The sequence below is a fragment of the Olea europaea genome, chromosome 12 (genome assembly GCF_002742605.1).
Source record: "Olea europaea var. sylvestris chromosome 12, O_europaea_v1, whole genome shotgun sequence".
Taxonomy (NCBI): domain Eukaryota; kingdom Viridiplantae; phylum Streptophyta; class Magnoliopsida; order Lamiales; family Oleaceae; genus Olea; species Olea europaea.
The window spans coordinates 15,048,003-15,066,615 of record NC_036248.1 but is presented as its reverse complement, the minus strand read 5'-3'; the positions used below and the strand labels follow the sequence as shown (position 1 = coordinate 15,066,615).

Genomic DNA, 18,613 nt, shown 5'->3' with positions numbered 1-18,613 from the left:
TTGGATTATATTTTACTAATTAAACCAAAAGTAATATTAAATTAATTGATCCCTTTGAGTCTTTGACTCAATACAGAGAATCAGAAGTGTACTTTCAATTATTATTTATTCGACAGTTTGAAGGTTCAAAGATATGATTAAGCTGTTAATTATATAATCTCCCCTCACGAAAATATTCTGCCCTTAATTACAACACTAATCCCACGTAATTCTCTCTAATAATTTCATTCTACGCTTAACGTAGAATCTCTTTGATTTTAGTATCTGTAGCCAATAATAAAGTGCCACGTTTAAGATGTGGGTCGTACTTGCTGCTCATTGGACCAGTAAATAGAACATTGCAAACAAAACATCTACACTAACCTCAGAAGAGAGTGACGTCATCAGATGTACACGTGTCGAGCTATCGATTGATACCGACACATACTGACATGCAGTTCATGGACCGACTCCCGGCGCTTGGTTCTAACTTACGCAAGTTCGTCAATCCCGGCTTAGATGCGCCCCTCTTCATGTTTTTTCCCATACTTCAAGAACCCATAAAAGTTAAAACCCCCTCACTCACTCACTCTCTCATTCGTCGCTCATTTCTGAACCAAAAAAGTTCTGTTAGATCAGCAGTAATTTCATTTATGCGTAAACGCGTTAAAGATCAAGAAATATGTTTTCCATTTTGTATTAGTAGTTCTAGTTTTGGTTCCTAAAAATCAGCATGAATCAGAACTAATTCTGTTCCATTTACTGTTTTTCTTTTCCTTTGTTCTATCTTTTCACATCACACCCTTTTCGTTCATTTCCACTAAATCTTTTCCCACTTTATCAATTTTTTGTACTTATTTTCAGATTTTCTGAAATTTAGTTGTTATATCGAGGTATGTTTACATTCAGATCATGAACTAGGGTTTGGATTTTTCTGATTGGTTGTGGGGCGGGAGATGATGAATGTGAGAAATTCTGGATTTTGGGATGTTGTTTGTTGATGGGCCTTTGATAGGTGCATAAGAGGTTGAGCTTTGTTTATGGGTGAATTTGCTATGTTTGGGAATCTTAGACGCCGCCTGGTAGGGACACTGCCTTTAGATGACCAGACAGAGATGGCGCAAGGAAGAAATCGACATTCTAGAATCTGTTTATTAGCTTCACTATCAGCTTTCTTTTGGTTTTTGTTGTTATATTTCCATTTTGTTATGCTTGCAAGTAGCAGTGCTGTGACTCAGTTAAACCCCTTTACCCGAAATACTGAATCAATGAAAACCCGCATGCGTAATCCCAGCCCGATCCCGATTAATAGCCATGTTGCTAGTGATAGTCCTAAATTTGACGTTCATCGTGAAAAAGAAATATCTGCTAATGGTAAATCAAACGATGAAAGCCCTAACATTGTGACATCAAGCAACGTGAAACGTTTGCCTGTGAATAAGAAAGATAGGGCTCAGAGTGAGATGGAAAAATATCCTTTTATGAGGGCATTAAGAACAGTAGAGAATAAGAGTGATCCGTGTGGTGGGAAGTATATTTANCAATGCAAGAACTCCAAAGTTTGCAAACTATTGGAGTGTGATTTTGGAGAGAGCAAGTGTCATTCTCCAAGCAGTATAATGCAAATGTTTCAGAGCTCTCTTTTCTGCCTGCAGCCTCAGGGTGATTCATACACGAGAAGATCATCATTTGACTCTATTTTGGCTGGTTGTATACCTGTCTTCTTCCATCCAGGTTCTGCCTATGCGCAATACACCTGGCATTTGCCGAGAAATTATTCACAGTACTCCATTTTCATTCCAGAGGACGACATTCGTAAGAGGAATATCAGCATAGAACAAAGGCTCGGTGAAATTTCTCCAGGGAAGGTAAGAGAAATGAGGGAAACGGTTATAAATCTCATCCCGAGGCTTATATATGCAGATCCTCGCTCCAAATTGGAGACTCTCAAAGATGCCTTTGACGTGGCTGTTCATGCTGTTATTGACAAAGTTACAAAGTTGAGGAGAGACATAATCAAGGGGGGAAAAGATGATAATTTTATCGAGGAGCTTAGTTGGAAGTACGCCTTGTTAGATGAAGGCCAAGAGGTAGGGCCTCATGAATGGGATCCATTCTTCTCAAAACCTAAAGACAACAAAGCGGATTCCAACAGTTCATCGGCGGAAGCTGCTAAAAACTCCTGGAAGAATGAGCAAAGACAGTAGTCATGAATTGAAATCGACATTTTCAAATTTCCAGCAATGCATGGTGTAAGATGGCTGGATCTTCAATCAAGACACCAGTGGTGCATTTTATGCGCAGTGAGGCACGAATTTCGGGCTTGGTATGACACAACATTATATAGTATATGGTCTACAAATGAAAATCTTGTTTAAAGACAAGATGTAGAGATACACAATTGTAGTTCCAGTATAAATATGTTTCTTATATGTCCTTCACAGATATTGGTTTTTGCCATTCTTCTAAAGGATTTAGTATACAGATTCTGTGTCATGGGCCTCATGGCTGAGTGAATATAACCTCATGTGCTGAATGTTCACTTCAGGGAAAGGTACAAGAGAGAAAAATGAGTACTTGTCTGTCATTTTTGCTTTTAGTAATAGAAATCAATCGATTAATCGTAAACAGTCCCTTTTGTTACAATTCGTTTTTACTTTAGTTTTCCGAATGGTTCAGAAAGCATATGTAGTTGTTAATTGTCACTGATCTTGTCTATTCATCGCTATATCTAATCGAGATCTCTGAATATGCTGTTTCTAGGATATTTCGGCTAAAATGTTCTTACACTTGGTGAGATGGATGTTGTGTTGAATCTGATTGTCTAGTGATTGCAGGACCAGATATGTAAATATTCTTGTTCTTGTCTGTGGATTACTGTACATTTCTATAGGCAATAGTTTGTTTGAAGTGATTCTTAAAGCTTTCTTGAGGAAATTGCTAAAATTGTTATCAACTTGCTGTCAGCAAGGATGAAGCATCCGTTTGCTGGACTCGTGCAGTCTTGATTTGCAAAATGTAGGGAAAGAGATGCTGATCTTTTTAGTTCGAAATATTAGAAATTAATATCAGCTTACATGTCTTTTCTGCTAAATAATGTATGCCGTTTTACTGCCCAGTTAACTGTTTCTGATGAAGTTTTTAATCAGTGTGGGTTCTGCCTCTGCTGCATTGTGATCTTTATTTTAGCAAGATGGATTTGACTTCGTTGGACAGTATTAAGAAAGAGCGAGAAATAAGATAAATTGCTGTCTATTGTACGGTACAATTCTCGTGGTGAGAGTACAACATCGCATTTGTTCGCTAATTGATATTGCATGATTTTGTTATTTGATTATGTCCTATTGAGATTGAATCAGAATTTTTGGAAATTTTCATAAAAGTTAATAAAATGTATGGTTAAAATTAAATGGTGATTTTGACTGATACAGTTTATAAAACGATCTATCAATTCACTTAAAGTCAAACATTGATTTTAACTATATATTTATAATTATTACTCATTATTATTCACGTATTTGTGGGATTCACTATTGTTCTTATTAGCTAAACGGAGTTGCGTTCCATCTTATTTATGAATATCGAGATCGTATTTGCACTTTGATTTTATTAAGACATTAAAAATTATTCGCAATTTGAGTTCATTTTCGAATTAGATGATTGAAGAAAGTTAAAATAATAATAATAATTATTATTATATAAAAAAAATTATATTTCAGATTTCAGTGGGCCTGTGACCCGCTTGTTGTCGCCTGGTTTCATCGGAGAGGGTGAGGCATAGGAGTGTTAAATGAAATGAATCAGTCATCAATTAAAACGGGTTGGTTCAAGAGCAAGGTGATTTAGTTTGCTCATGTGGGCTCAGCTCGGCTTGTGATCCTTGCTCTTTAGTTTGCTCATGTGGGCTCAGCTCCGCCCTTAACCACTCAAGCCCTCAACTTAGCCCTTAACCACACAAGCTCGGCTGGTGATTGTGGGCTCAGCTCGTACTCAAGGGGCGAGCTCGCCTCAACCTACGAGCTCATAAATTCACGAGCCACGAGCTTGTGGGGCCGAGTCAAGCCCACCACGAGCTCGATTTTTTCTTCACATTTTTTACAAGCCCATGGCTCGTGAACTTTTGGCTCATGGGCTGAGCAAAGCTCGGCTCATTGGATCCCACCCTGCTCGGCTCGTGCTTGAGCTCAGGAGCTCAATTTTTTATTTTTATTTTTGAAAATTATCAAACTTTTTCTTCACATTTTTTACGAGCACACGGTCCACGAGCAGTTCGCGAGCTCGGCTCATGTTTAGGCTCATCAAATCACCCACAAGCAGAGCAGTCAAGTTGAAAAATCGCTCGACCCATTTGACATCCTTAGCGCCTAGGCGCTAATTTAAAAATTGAGAATAGCTTTAAAAGCTTTTCCAAAACTTTGGACTTGGGATGCAATTTTTAAAAAGTTTTGAGGGTTTTCAGAGTGGGAGACGCAGCCACTGTTGGATCTTTCTCTTGATCCCCTTCTCTTTTCCTTCTCTTTTCCTTTCTTTTTCTTTTGATTTACTTGTAATTTTTGGGACAAAATCAAAATTATAAGGAGAATATATCCAAAGAAATATTTGGGAAATTCAAGAGCAAGTCATTTGATCTTCAAAAATTCAACAAAAACGGGTTTTATTTATTTTTATTTTCTCCATTATTTTGTCAAACTCGTAATGTATTATTATAAACACTCTCTTTTCTGTCATTTGTATAAAATGAGCTAATTATTTGTATTATAATTTATGGTAGTACATTATCTTAACCTTAATTAATTTCAATATTTATATTCTAATATTAAAATGCTTATTTTCATGTGGATCCATTATTGTATTTCTTGCATTTTCATTTATGTGTCAATGAATAATTATGTTTAGTGGTTTGTACATAGTTTGAGAAAAAATTATGCATTCTAGAACAAATAATAAAAGACATAGGTTCGTGTAGAGGGTGAAGATATACCCCTAACTTTAAATGGCACATTAAACTATTTTCACAAAAATTTAATGTAATTGTTCGATTTTAATCGACACCGATCAATTAAGGTTAATTTCACTTGAGAGAGGTAATTAACTAAACTTAAAAAATCGAGTATCACATCGTAAATGAGTAATTTGTTAGTTGACTTGTGGAGAAATTAATTAGACGATGATTAAAAGAAATCATGAATCCTAACTACGTTTTTCTCCAAAATTCACAAATTAGTTTTTCATTTTTCTTTTTTGTAGAAATTTAATTATTTCCCTTATTTTTCAAAATCATAATTTATTGTGTGTTTCTTTTATTATTAGAATTAAATTGATTAAAGTTGTGTAATCGAAAGTAAACATTCCTCGAGAGATTGATAATTCGGACTCAAAGAGTCCACTTTAATATTTGAACACAATCCGTACCCTTGCAGTTTGCACTTTTTTAGCGAACAAGTTTTTGACTCCTTCGTCACGGAATTTTTTTACTTTAATTATCAATTTAGTTAATTTTAATTTTAAAAATTTCTTTATTTACTTTCTTTTTAAATCTTTTGGCTAACCCATATTGTTAATCTATCTTGCATCGGTATTCTCTCTTTGTGTTCAACGGCGGACCGTTCATACCCTAACTTTATTTCCGACGCCATTCATCTTTCAACTTTAAGTCATAAATCATATTAGTCCAAAAAACGAATCCCATTCAAAATTATTAATGACTGTTCTATATGAACAACAAATTGATGACATACTACCCCATATGACGTTACTTTGACTTTTAAAATGAAATAGAAACATACTTTCCTCTACGAAAATGGTGCAATTTTTCCCCTGTTGGCGTATTTGCCTTGAAGCAACGTTTGATGGGATGCCACGCCTTCTATTCGTTGTCCAAGTAAATCGTCCGTTAGTAATTTAGGAGTGAATCCTTTCAAAACAAATGAGGTTCTCAATTAAAGTTAAGCGACCAACAAAACCTGATTTAAAGTTTGGGGTTATGCTTCGTGAACTGTGTAAAGACCATTTTAGGTTTTTCACACTACGAGGAAATGTAACACTTTCATTTTAGACTATTGAAGTACATTATGCTGTTTTGAAGTATGTTATTGAATAATTCTATTTATGCACCAATCTATGTAGCATTCAAATATTAGATCGTCTTAAAAGTAGGGATGCAAATCCCATTTAAGATAACATCATTTAAATACACCTGGAATAACCACATAGCACCGTTCCAATTTCCTTGCTAAAATGCCTTTGAAATTCTTGCTCTAAAGTATAAATTTTTTAAAAATAGTCTCCGTTTGTTAGTGATTAAAATCAAATTTTTAATAAATTTTGATAAAAATTGTGGATCTTATGAAATATGAGATTGAAATTGTTTGCAACTTTGATTTGGATTAAAATTTAGAATTTAATCCCTATCAAACGATGACATAATTTAAGTTTTGCACGTAATGAACTATTCTAATTGATTATTTAACAAACATTCAAGCTTTTCACAATTTTACATTTGGTTTGAATGCAACATAGAACCAAAGAAACCAAACCATGTAGTACGAGGCACAAGCAGCATGTGGTCTGAGGAGCCTGCGATGTTGAGGCAAACCAGAGCGTGTAAATAAATATAAATGAGGCCCCACCAATCCATACCAATAATTACTTTCTCCTCCCTAATTTTCCAAGTTCTCTCATAATTTCAAAAATCTTATTCACCGTAACGTCCCGTCCACCGTCCAGTGCTATGTTCCAGTACTAAACAACAGATTCTGCGACAAAGATTCAAGGGCGGAATTTGATGTACTGTAGTACATTAAATTTGACCAAAACATCCCGTGAAAGTCAATACATTTGAGCTCCTCAAGAAACTAAATCCTCTGCGTCTCTCTCTCTCTCTCTCTCTCTCTCTCTAACTATCTCTGTCCAAAAGATACTCGTGATGAAGAGCTCTTAAATTTCACGAGCTTTAACTCTGTCTCAGGGTTCAGACATGGCTCCTAAACCCAGATTTGAATTCTCTTCAACGCCTTCAAATACCGCGTGTTTCATTCCTGGAAATGTGCACCACCACTGCTGCTACTACTACTATCCAAAATTCATACTATTTGGTAGCGCTCCATGGAACCCAAAATTCGACTTCGTTTTTCCATCTTTTTACTCTACATTCTTTGCGTCCGTGCGCAGAATTTACAAACCTATATAGTTCAACTCCACCCACAGGGGTTAACGAAGTCTTTGTTTAGCTCAAGACTTCATTGGCACCTTTCAGTCCTTGAAAAAACCATTTCCAACAATGAGGATTCTTCGTCCCGACTCTTGTACTCTTACAGCTCTGCAATTGAAGGTTTTGCAGCTCAACTATCAACAGCCGAGCTTAAGACCTTGCAGAAGTCACATGAAGTAATTGCCATAAGACCAGATAGAAGGCTTGAGATACACACTACTTACTCTTACAAGTTCCTAGGACTAAGTCCAACTGGAGGAGGAGCTTGGTTGAATTCTGGATTTGGTCGAGGGGCAATAATTGGTGTACTCGACACTGGTGTCTGGCCAGAGAGTCCGAGCTTTGATGATCAAGGGATGCCTCCAGCTCCACAGAAATGGAGAGGGACCTGCCAAGCAGGACAAGATTTCAGTGCTTCAAATTGTAACCGAAAACTCATTGGTGCCAGGTTTTTCAGCAAAGGTCATCGTGTGGCGTCATTGTCATCATCACCTGATATAGTCTCAGAATACATATCACCACGAGATTCTCATGGTCATGGTACCCATACAGCATCCACTGCTGCCGGAGCTCCAGTGCCAATGGCAAGTGTCCTCGGAAATGGAGCTGGTGAGGCTCGAGGAATGGCCCCAGGTGCCCATGTTGCCATATATAAAGTTTGTTGGTTCAGTGGCTGCTACAGCTCAGACATCCTTGCAGCAATGGATGTAGCCATCAGAGATGGAGTTGACGTACTCTCCCTTTCACTAGGAGGCTTCCCTGTACCCATATATGAGGATACCATTGCCATTGGCAGTTTTCGAGCAATGGAGCATGGCATTTCCGTAATATGTGCTGCAGGAAACAATGGGCCAATCCAATATTCGGTTGCCAATGAGGCTCCTTGGATTGCTACCATTGGTGCAAGCACGCTTGACCGGAGATTTCCAGCTATAGTTCAACTAGGCAATGGGAAATTCCTATATGGAGAATCCATGTACCCCGGGAATCGAGTTCACAGTGCAGGGAAAGAACTCGAGCTAGTTTATATAACTGGAGGCAATAAGGGTAGTGAATTTTGCATGAGAGGGTCTCTTCCAAAAGCAAAAGTACGAGGTAAAATGGTAGTGTGTAAGCGCGGTGTCAATGGGAGAGCCGAGAAGGGTCAGATAGTGAAGGAAGCAGGCGGTGCTGCAATGATCTTAGTGAATACAGAAATTAATTTGGAGGAAGATTCAGTCGATGTCCATGTCCTCCCAGCAACATTGATAGGATTTGATGAATCAATTCAGCTGGAAATTTATATGAACTCCACAAGGAGACCAAGAGCTAAAATCATATTTGGAGGAACCATCATTGGAAAATTCCGAGCACCTGCAGTAGCTCAATTTTCGTCAAGAGGACCAAGTTTTACAGATCCTGCAATCCTCAAGCCGGATATAATTGCCCCAGGAGTTAATATAATTGCTGCTTGGCCACAAAATCTCGGCCCGAGTGGCCTTCCAGAAGATTCTAGAAGAGTGAACTTCACTGTCATGTCAGGGACTTCCATGGCTTGTCCCCACGCCAGTGGAATTGCTGCTCTGCTTCACTCAGCTCATCCAAAATGGACCCCAGCTGCAATCAAATCCGCACTTATGACAACTGCAGATATGATGGATCATCTAGGCAAACCAATAATGGATGGCGACAAGCCTGCCGAGCTGTTTGCAATCGGAGCAGGACATGTAAACCCAGGACGAGCCATCAATCCAGGACTGATTTACAATATCCAGCCAAATGATTATATAACTCATCTATGCACTATTGGGTATACAAGATCTGAAATTTTCTCCATAACTCACCGGAACGTGAGTTGCCATGACATTGTGCACCAGAACAGGGGATTCAGCCTCAATTACCCCTCAATTTCTGTAATTTTCAAGCCGGGAGAGACACGGAAGATTATTAAAAGACGGCTGACAAATGTGGGGAGTTCTAATTCCATTTACACAGTGGAAGTAGTGGCACCCGAGGGAGTCAACGTGCGAGTGAGACCACAACATCTGATATATAAACATACAAATCAAACTTTGAGCTATAGAGTTCGGTTTACATTAAGGAAAAGAATAAGAACAGATACTACAAGATATGCTCAAGGACGTTTGACATGGGTGAAGAGTGGAAGGAGTTTTAATAGGGTCCAGAGTCCTATTTCAGTAACATGGGCATCAAAGAATTGAAAACATGTAGTGCTCATTACTCGACTAATGCTGCTTTATTCTTCTTCGATCTCATCACTATGAGACAATAATCTTCGAGTTTCATCTTTTATGTAATTGGTTTAGGTTGCTATATCTATTATCAACCTATACTTCTACTCCAAATTCTATCCTCAAAAGACACTCCTAGTTCACCTAGCATGTACCCACTTCTTGTACTATGGTCTCGAACATCTATAGTACTGTATGGTAATACCGACACTGTGTCACCAACCTATGTGAGAATCTTCAATCTTGCACAATAACCTATCTAGCTTCTGAGTAAAGGCAAAATTGATCTAACTAAACTTTAGTTTGTTTATGGAAGTTAATAAATGAGAGCCTCCCTTTCCAGAATGTACATTCATTGACACCAAATCATAAGCTATTTTAAACTCAACCAATGGTATTATCTTTCTTGTTTTAATTCCAAACATAAAAATTTCAGTGCATTGTTCCATATCACGAGTTACCTTTCTCTACATTGTCAACCAGTGAAATCCTAAATGAACTATTCTATGACTTCCTATATTCGTTGCTCTGACGCCTCATCCAATTTCCTATAAACGGAACACCAATTGACTCTCCTAAACATCATATCATATAGGTTTAATATTTTTCTCTAAGTGTTCCTACATATTTCTTCGTTTTCCCAGAATCATGCAAGCAATGTGGCCTTTTGCGGAGGGTTTCCACCAACCCAAAAAATATTCAAATACAACAATTTTACGTTAAAATGTAAAACATTCACTGAAACTTTGCCAAAAAGAAGAAACAAATGAACAGAACTAAATTGGACATACTAACCGACAGGGACGAATCCAACCTCCACGTTCAGCTAGGGCGGGGGTTGAACTTGACCATTGACTATTGACCGTCGACAATCAACGATCGTAATAGCCCAATCCTTTATTAAAATTTGATTAAATAATATTAAAAATTATTCAATATATATGTAAATGCACTAAAATGTAAAAATTATATACATATGAAAATATAGTTTCAATACAATACTAATAAAATATATGGTTCAAGTGTTATTTAACAACTCATGTTCTCAGCTAAAAGCAGTGGCGGGATTAGAAATACAACTAGAACTAGGTATAGACTTCCGTTTCGGTTGAAAAAATCGATCCATACTCTGCCCCCAATTTAATTTTCAATTAAAATTTATTAAAAAATCACAATTCTTAGCAATAACTCCTAAATCCTAATTTCCGTTTCTGTATGAATTAAACATTGATTCACTGTCTGACAACAAAGGATTTGCAAATTGCAATTGCACAAGCACAAATCAACAATATAAGTATACAACAAACAAGTACAAGAGTCAATAGTAAGACAAACAAAAGTCCAAAACAATTCAAAAAAAAAAAACTATTCAAGCCTTCAAGAATTCAAGTCATTCGACACCCCAGTCACCACTGCAAATTGTAGGCTGCTTGCTCGGCCTAGGACTCAATCCTCGCAGCCTTGACAATCACCTCTAGTCCTCGAAGTCTGTCGTGCTATCACAATTTTACTGAAATACATGTCAACAAATTTCGTGCTATCACAATTTTACCCCACACTTCGGCATGCTGATCAATTAGATCCTCATACAGATCACATTTTTATCATGCATTTTCATGTAAAAGATATGTACACAAAGTAGATAAAAATTTATAATTACCAAACAATTAAATGAGCAAAGTGGAAAATTCTTCTGAAACCAACAGCCTAAGAAGCACCGACACGGACACGAGTGTCCGACACGTGATTTTTTTAAAAAGTTCCGATACGACACGTCGCCGATACGTTGATTAAAAAAAAAATTGTTTATTTTAATTTTATAGTCTAAAGTATTAATTTTTTGTACTTATTGAATCATATATATAATGATAAATAGAAACCAAACTTGACATTAAATTCATCAATGTTTCTTAATGACATAAGTTCAAAAAGTAAAAATGAAATTAATTACATCATTCATCTTGAATCTCTTCAACATCTTCATCTCCATCAGCAAATACCATCACCTCCAATTCCTGTTCGTCTAGAGATAAATTAGCGACTTCAAGCACACCAATATCTTCAAATGTATCAAATGCATCTCCACCAATATCCCACATTTTAGTCTCTCCTTGTGAGTATTGCGCACTCCTCCTTGACAAGAGACGAAGATTGCTATAGACGAAAACCAAATCTTCCGCATGTTTTGGAGTTAGCTTATTTCGTTTAAGAGAGTGCAAAAAGGAATAAGTACTCCAATTTCACTCACAACACAATGAAGAAGATGGTTGCCCCAATAATTTCAAAGCATAACTTTGAAGCATAGGTGTGCAAGCACCATAAATAACCCACCAAGTCTTTGGGTCTAAGCAGTAACAATCATGGATGGATTCAAAATCACCAAAGTCATCTTCCATATTTGAGAATTTGGCATACTCCTTATTCACCATAATACGCTCTTCATTTGACAAGTACCTCTTAAAGCATTTTATTCTTTCTCTTGAAATCTCTACATCTCTATGTGGAGCAAATGTGGGATCCTTATTAAGCCATTCCTCGCTATAGTACCTAAACAAGAGAAAAATAAAATAAAAAAATGACAATTCATTCAATAACTAACTAAACATTTTAAATATTATGATGATAATGTAAATAAACATTAAATGTATGAATTAGATTTAAAAATTACCTTGGATTTAGAGAATGAGACAAGCAATGAAGTGGAGTGTTATTTTTGTTCCAACGACCTACAAGTATCTGATGAACAACATTGTAGAATGATGATTCCTCTTCTTGAACTTTTTTCTCATGCCTATAAATTATTCCTTTCACTTTCTCAATCATTGTATCCCGCATGTCGTAAACTAAGTGAAGGCAAGGTTTATCCGTATCAGAAAATCTAAGCATGTCATAAATGGGAGAAGTAAAGGAAAGAACATAACTTTTAGAGTCCCACCAAAGATCATCAAACACTTTCAATTTTACAAAACTTGCCTTCGTCATGTCATCTTCTCGATAAAGTGACCATTTTTCACTAATAACCAAAGCTTGAAGACCACGTCGGATAAGCTTAAATCTTTTTAACATAACAATAATAGAAGCAACTCATGTCTCCGCTACGGAAAGCAACTTCAAAGACACAAATTCATTAAACATTGCTAGTCTCATGGAATGGTTCATGATAAAAAAATTTATAATCATTACATCATCATGAAGATTAGTAATCCAAATGCATTTCTCATATATAATCAAATTATTTTCAACATTCTTTGCGACACAAATGTTCTTCAAAGCAAGATTTAGTGTGTGTACAGCACATGGTGTCCAAAAAATATGAGGATACTCCAATTCAATTATTTGTTCGGCACCTTTGCAATTTGGAGCATTATCGGTTATTACTTGAACCACCTTTTGATGACCAATTTCATTTATAACCTCCTTCATCAAGTTAGCAATAAAATATTTATCTTTTGTTTCACCGGAACAATCAACCGCTTTTAAAAACATTGGTCCACTCTCGGTCACTGCCATAAAATTAATTAGTGGCCTTCTTTGTGGATCACTCCATCCATCACTCACAATGATAACTTCTTTTTCCGCCCCTGTGCCTTTAATTGGATTTAATAATCTTTTCACATTTTTTTTCTCTTTTTGAAGAAGAGTAGTTCTCAACTTGTTGTAACCGGGAGACAAATATCCCGAAATTCGACTATTGGAAGCAAGAGTATAAGAACTAATGTAATAAGGATTTCTTGCAAGAGTAAAAGGCAAACCACTTGAATAAAACATTCTAGCAATTTCGAAATTCAATTGGTCACGTGCTGTCACATTAAAAGCATTTTATATTGCACTATTCTTTCTTTTCCTTTCCTCCAAAACATAACAATCCTTAGAACCCATATTATTCGATGGCAACTCTTTTCCCTGCCTTAGTTTGCATTCTCAACTTGACTTCATCTTCCATTTTTTCGCATTTCACATATATCTTTTATAGTTACTTTTCCACAAGCCCCAATTCCATAGCCTTGTAATTTTAACAATTGTGCCTTCACTCTTGTATAAGAACTTGTCTTAGTTGCATTACAAAAATTACATTGTCAAAGAATGTTACCACCCGTTTCATTAAATTTATCAAGTTTTGTAACATATTTCCAAAGAGGTTTAGACAAATCATCATTCATAACATTATCACTCATAACTTCAAAAGAAAAATAATTTCAAATACTTAAATAAAATAGAAATGATATTACCCGAAACTTGAAAAAATATCTTCTTCTTGATCTTGCAAATGATTCTTCAAATGTGGATTGATGAAATTTTTGAAAAAGGTGAAATAACAAAAAAAAACTTGCATGTTTTGAGATTTTCTTACAATTTTTGCGAGTTGCTGTGACTGAGGAAGAAAATGTATGCGTTGTTAATTAAGTTTGATTTGTTGTTGAAGGGTAAAATGGTACAAATTGATCAAACAAAATATTGTACATTATTTATAAAAAATTACAACCGTTGAAAAGATACAAAACGTGCACAAAAGGAGAAAATTTACAGTGGTGGGCCCACAAATTGAAATTTGCATTGTTAAAGGATGACTTTTCATTTCAGTCGTCTCATCATCTTCTCTTCTCTCTTTTTTTCTTTCTTTCTCTGACAATAAACCAGCCACCAGGTTCTTCTTCTTCTTCTCTTTTTTCTTCTTTCCTTCGGGATTTTCTTTCTTTCCCCTGTTCCCCAGAAACCTCACTTCCGCTAGTTTCATTTTTTCAGCCCAACAGTAATTTCCTCTTCTCTTTTCTCTATTCTTTCTTTCCTTCTCCAGATCGCCAGACTTCCACCGGTAGCATTTCTTCCTCCCATCTCTTTTTCTCTGTTGCATATCTTCAAGTCAGCTGCCCACCAAAGTCTCATGTGACTCCGACGCGCGTCGGCGACGTGTCGGACGCGTATCGGTGTCCGACTCCCACCAAAGCCTCACGTGACTCCAACACGCGTCGGCGACGTGTCGGAAGCGTATCAGTGTCCGACTCGTGTCGAACACTGGTACGTCGTCGTCGGGAGCGTGTCGGTGCTTTCTAGCCAATAGCTCCTAACAAGTAGCCCCAATTCTTATCACACAAGTATTTTTTATTGCGTGAAAGGAAACAATTCAGTTTAATCTATGAAATCCGATTCTAGTTTAGCATTTAATGTTACGTGCAACACAAACATTCCCAAAGCCATTAGATCCATTTTTTTCAAATTTCACATATAATCATCAACAGTACTACAAGAGGCAAAAGAACGATTTCGAAGTTCAAGAAAACAAAATCTAGAGTGTGGTCTTAAATTATGAGTATAATTCAGTTCCTTCTTCCAGCTTTATTTCGCTTGGATGCAACTACAGTCCATCCAGCTTCTACTTCAGCCACTTCCTCGGGGCTAGTCTCATCAATCATCATGTCCTCTTCACTCAAACTTGAATCAGGAGCATCAACTCTCATTTCTGTTGAAATATCACCATCATGACCGTCGTCATCACTATCATCTTCATCGTCACTACGATCCTGACAAAATGGAAAAGAAATGCAAGTTGTCCGTATTAGCATATGAAAAAAGGATAAAGCAGCATTCTTTCCTTCATTACCAAAAAGATAAAATTTTAACAATCAATCCTAATAAAATTTTGTGACAGATTGTTCTATATCATCCTAGCCATTTGGCCCAAGCAGAGTAAATATTGTTCGGCTACCAATTACTGGCCATCGTTTTACTTTACATGAAATTTACAAGAGATAGTTGGAAATACTAACCATCTATAAATCATGGAATATTTTTCATACATATATATATATTTCATTTGTGACCAAAAAAAAGAGGAGGTGACATCTTTGGGAAGAAACCACCATTGAATATCCTCAAGATATCCTTCATGAAACATTGTTAAATTCTGAAAGTTTTGCCTAGATGAAGCACACCAGCATAAAGCTTTTATATGACTATCACAAGGCAGGTTATAGATCCAACGATGTATTAGGTGCTACCTCGATTTGCATTTTGTTTTAGTCCAAATAATATTACCTTCTTAAAACATTAGAAAATATTATTTCAGGACTCCGATCATAAAATCATTCGTGAATATAAGTAAAATTGTCGATATTTAGTAATTTGGGCTCCACGGTATAACCAGTCACTGAAAGACTACCTAGGGATTCTATCTTGAAATTAAACATGTATATACACCCATGTAATTGTCTCCAATCATACTTGAGTAATGACTAGATATGGATCCAACTTATAGGATCAATATTTACATCAGAATTCGAAAAACTGCCCATTCATATATTTATTCCTTCCTTGTTAGAAAACATTCCAATGTTCGTCATTTAATAAACAACAAGCTCGGTTCATGAACAAAAATATTGATCCAAATAACAATAAAACTTGTTCAATCACTAGAGAGTGATAGTTACCTGTCTGACATAATATACACTTGGAGCATTTGTTTCCTTTAGGCTTTTAATTGAGTTAAAGTTACCTTCTGCACATTCTTCATGCATAAACACCAACTTTTCTGCTACCTGAATGCGGTTTCCACAGGAACAAAATGAAGAAAAAAGATAAGGATTAGTAGATATTTGGAAAGGTCTCATTCAAAACTTTGCAACCAACAGATATTTATTGAACATGAACTATATCGAATAAATAACTAACAGAAAATAAAAATAATTATCATTGTCTAATGTTAATATCATGTAGATCATGGTTGCCACAAGATAGTTCAACGAGATCATCCATCACTAATCTTAAAATGTTCTTGAGTAGACAACAATTATATTGATCAGGCAAAATGATTGGCCCCAGAGCAAGGTTTCACAACAAATATTGCCAATCGGAATATTAAATCTCATCGGAGCTTCACTATTTTTCCTTGTACACGTGGATTTAACTGCTGTTCATTTTGCATTTTGTATACTAATTTTCAACTGTAACCTTGAGTTTGATCCAAATTTCACGGCTTTTGATGTGTGCATGTATGTAGCTTGTAACTATGCTTTTATGTGTTGTATTTATATGATATAGTTGAAGTTCACAAATTAGACCAAGAAAACATACCTCCTCAATGCTACCATCATCTGCAACGGTTTTCAGAGACACCAAGAAGTCATAAAGCATATTCTCTAGATCATCAGTGTACACTTTTTCTGAACACCAAATTAGACAAATCAAATATCATGCTGGTCGAAACAGGCAAACCAAAGCGGCTTTATTATACCTCAAATTTAACGAAATGTGTTTCTCTCATCCACGCATGCGCTGAAAGTAATATCCGATCTTTAAACGATGTTTTAAGTTTACTTTTTTTTTTTTTCCTAAACCCAATTTGGACAAGTCAAAATAAAGCTGGTTGCTAAGGGCAAACAATTGTTTCCTTTATTATACCTTAAATTTAATGTAAATACATCTCTCTTGTTCAAACATACAAAAAGAGAACAAGACTCAATCTTTAAACCATAATTTAACATATAAAAAAAGGCCGTACCATGATCAATGTATACTTTTCCTAAACACCAAATTAGACAAATCAAATCAAGATGGTGGCAACAGGCAAACCATAGTGTACTTCATTATACCTCAAAATTAATGAAAATACACCTCTGTCGTCTTCACAAACATGAAGAGAAAAAGAAAAAATGTTAAACAGTAATTTAGCATTCCAATCAATCACGGTCGTATTGACTATAATGACATAAAAACACATCACTTGAGCGTGCGCATGTACAATCAAATACGAATAAAGAAAATACCTTTGGATTGAATGAGGGCTTGAAAGAGTATTTGGGCGAGTTGTTGGGGTTTCTGGGCAGAATCACGACTGCGGCACTCATTGACGGCTATTCGAAGAGCGGTCCATCGGGAGAGCACCAAATTTATGCCCTCGTGTAGCTGAGCAGCCGCCTCCGCAGTAAGCACCAGATTCTTATTTGTGCCCACCATTACTTTCTTATGTGATTTTCCACTTTTTGGCTCAGTGAAAATGCCAAAACCCTACTACTCTCTCGAGTTCTTGGGTTTACAGTTTGTAAAAAAAAAAGTATTAAAATAATATGCAACTGATACATAAAAATTTAAAATCTTGTAAGAATTTTCATTTACAACAACTTTTATTAAAATCAACTAAAAATCCATTTTTTTAAAAACCAAATAGGAGCCAAATTGCAACCCTTAAATCAAATTTCAAACTTTATCCCTCATCCTTTCTAATTGGGTTCGTTGATTCATGTGCTAAACTTTTTGGAGTTGATATAGTAACAAAAGTACCATACAACCACAAATTTTTTTGAGCAGGTTCTTGCATTGATGTGTACAAAGCCTTAGAGTGATGCCGGATAAAAGGGATTCAGGCAGAGAATAAAAACAACACGAAAGAAGCAGAATTGCAGAACCTTTGCAAGAAGGAGAAGAGAAGAGGAAGAGAAGAAGAAGACGGGGGGATGTAAGTATTATGCCCTAGGTCCAATCGACTTTGGACATAAATACTTTTATATATAATTAATGCAATTAAAATGGCAGATCTATTATTTAATTAATAGACAATTAAATAAATAATAGAGTCCGTAGATTCAAATATTTGTAATTTATTAATCACAAGGAGTTGTGATTGTGAGATACAAATTACATCTGATTGAATCTTAAATCATCCGTGGTCGTAAGTAATAACGAGATACGGATATCGTCATTACGGATAGACCATCACGTGTGGCATTTCTTACTTGTGAAGTAAGTAGCTGATCTCACAAGTTAAAGTGTGGTGACACTTAAATGAACACGTGGATGTTTGTTATAGAACAAAACATTGGAGACCCGTCGAGAGATTCCACATGGATAACTATCTGAGTGTCGGTGGTTAATCTCTAACGTTCGGTAGTGAAATTGGTCCTTTGACTTGAGGTCGTCATGGTACCTTATATGAGGACAGTCATACTTTGACGGTGTTGGATGTTGCTCTGAAAAGGACCGCTAATGAAGCAAAGGACCGAATCCAAAACTCTCGAACAGAGAATATGTAATTTTCATTTCCTTAGCTTTTAGATTTAAATACTTTTCTTTCTGTAACTCGTGTGCTTGCGCCCCTTGGAGACACGTTGTTTTTCGTTTCCAATTGTAAACTTCATCGTCAATAAAAGAACACCCCTTTTTGGGACTTTGTCTCAAGAGGTTTCGTTCCTTACACAATCGT

At 36.2% G+C, this 18,613-nt stretch overlaps 4 protein-coding genes across 4 annotated transcripts; 2 read left to right on the top strand and 2 right to left on the bottom strand.

Annotated features, from left to right (window-relative positions):
* Nucleotides 1–430: 430 nt before the first annotated feature.
* On the top strand, nt 431–2,644 carry LOC111405825 (xyloglucan galactosyltransferase MUR3-like). The gene has a single exon (XM_023034881.1). It carries the CDS (start codon nt 1,020–1,022, stop codon nt 2,184–2,186), a length of 1,167 nt encoding a protein of 388 aa, XP_022890649.1. The 5' UTR covers nt 431–1,019; the 3' UTR covers nt 2,187–2,644.
* Nucleotides 2,645–6,961: 4,317 nt separating this feature from the next.
* Nucleotides 6,962–9,642, top strand: LOC111405824 (subtilisin-like protease SBT1.2). The gene has a single exon (XM_023034880.1). The coding sequence runs from the start codon at nt 7,084–7,086 to the stop codon at nt 9,388–9,390; it is 2,307 nt and encodes a 768-aa protein (XP_022890648.1). The 5' UTR covers nt 6,962–7,083; the 3' UTR covers nt 9,391–9,642.
* Nucleotides 9,643–11,306: 1,664 nt separating this feature from the next.
* Nucleotides 11,307–12,502, bottom strand: LOC111405822. Its single transcript, XM_023034878.1, has 2 exons — nt 12,089–12,502; nt 11,307–11,967 (listed from the first exon to the last, which is right to left on the bottom strand). The coding sequence occupies exons 1-2, from the start codon at nt 12,484–12,486 to the stop codon at nt 11,661–11,663; spliced, it is 705 nt and encodes a 234-aa protein (XP_022890646.1). The 5' UTR covers nt 12,487–12,502; the 3' UTR covers nt 11,307–11,660.
* Nucleotides 12,503–14,590: 2,088 nt separating this feature from the next.
* LOC111405823 (pre-rRNA-processing protein TSR2 homolog) lies at nt 14,591–17,858 on the bottom strand. Its single transcript, XM_023034879.1, has 4 exons — nt 17,181–17,858; nt 16,489–16,577; nt 15,846–15,953; nt 14,591–14,939 (listed from the first exon to the last, which is right to left on the bottom strand). The coding sequence occupies exons 1-4, from the start codon at nt 17,368–17,370 to the stop codon at nt 14,736–14,738; spliced, it is 591 nt and encodes a 196-aa protein (XP_022890647.1). The 5' UTR covers nt 17,371–17,858; the 3' UTR covers nt 14,591–14,735.
* Nucleotides 17,859–18,613: the final 755 nt, after the last annotated feature.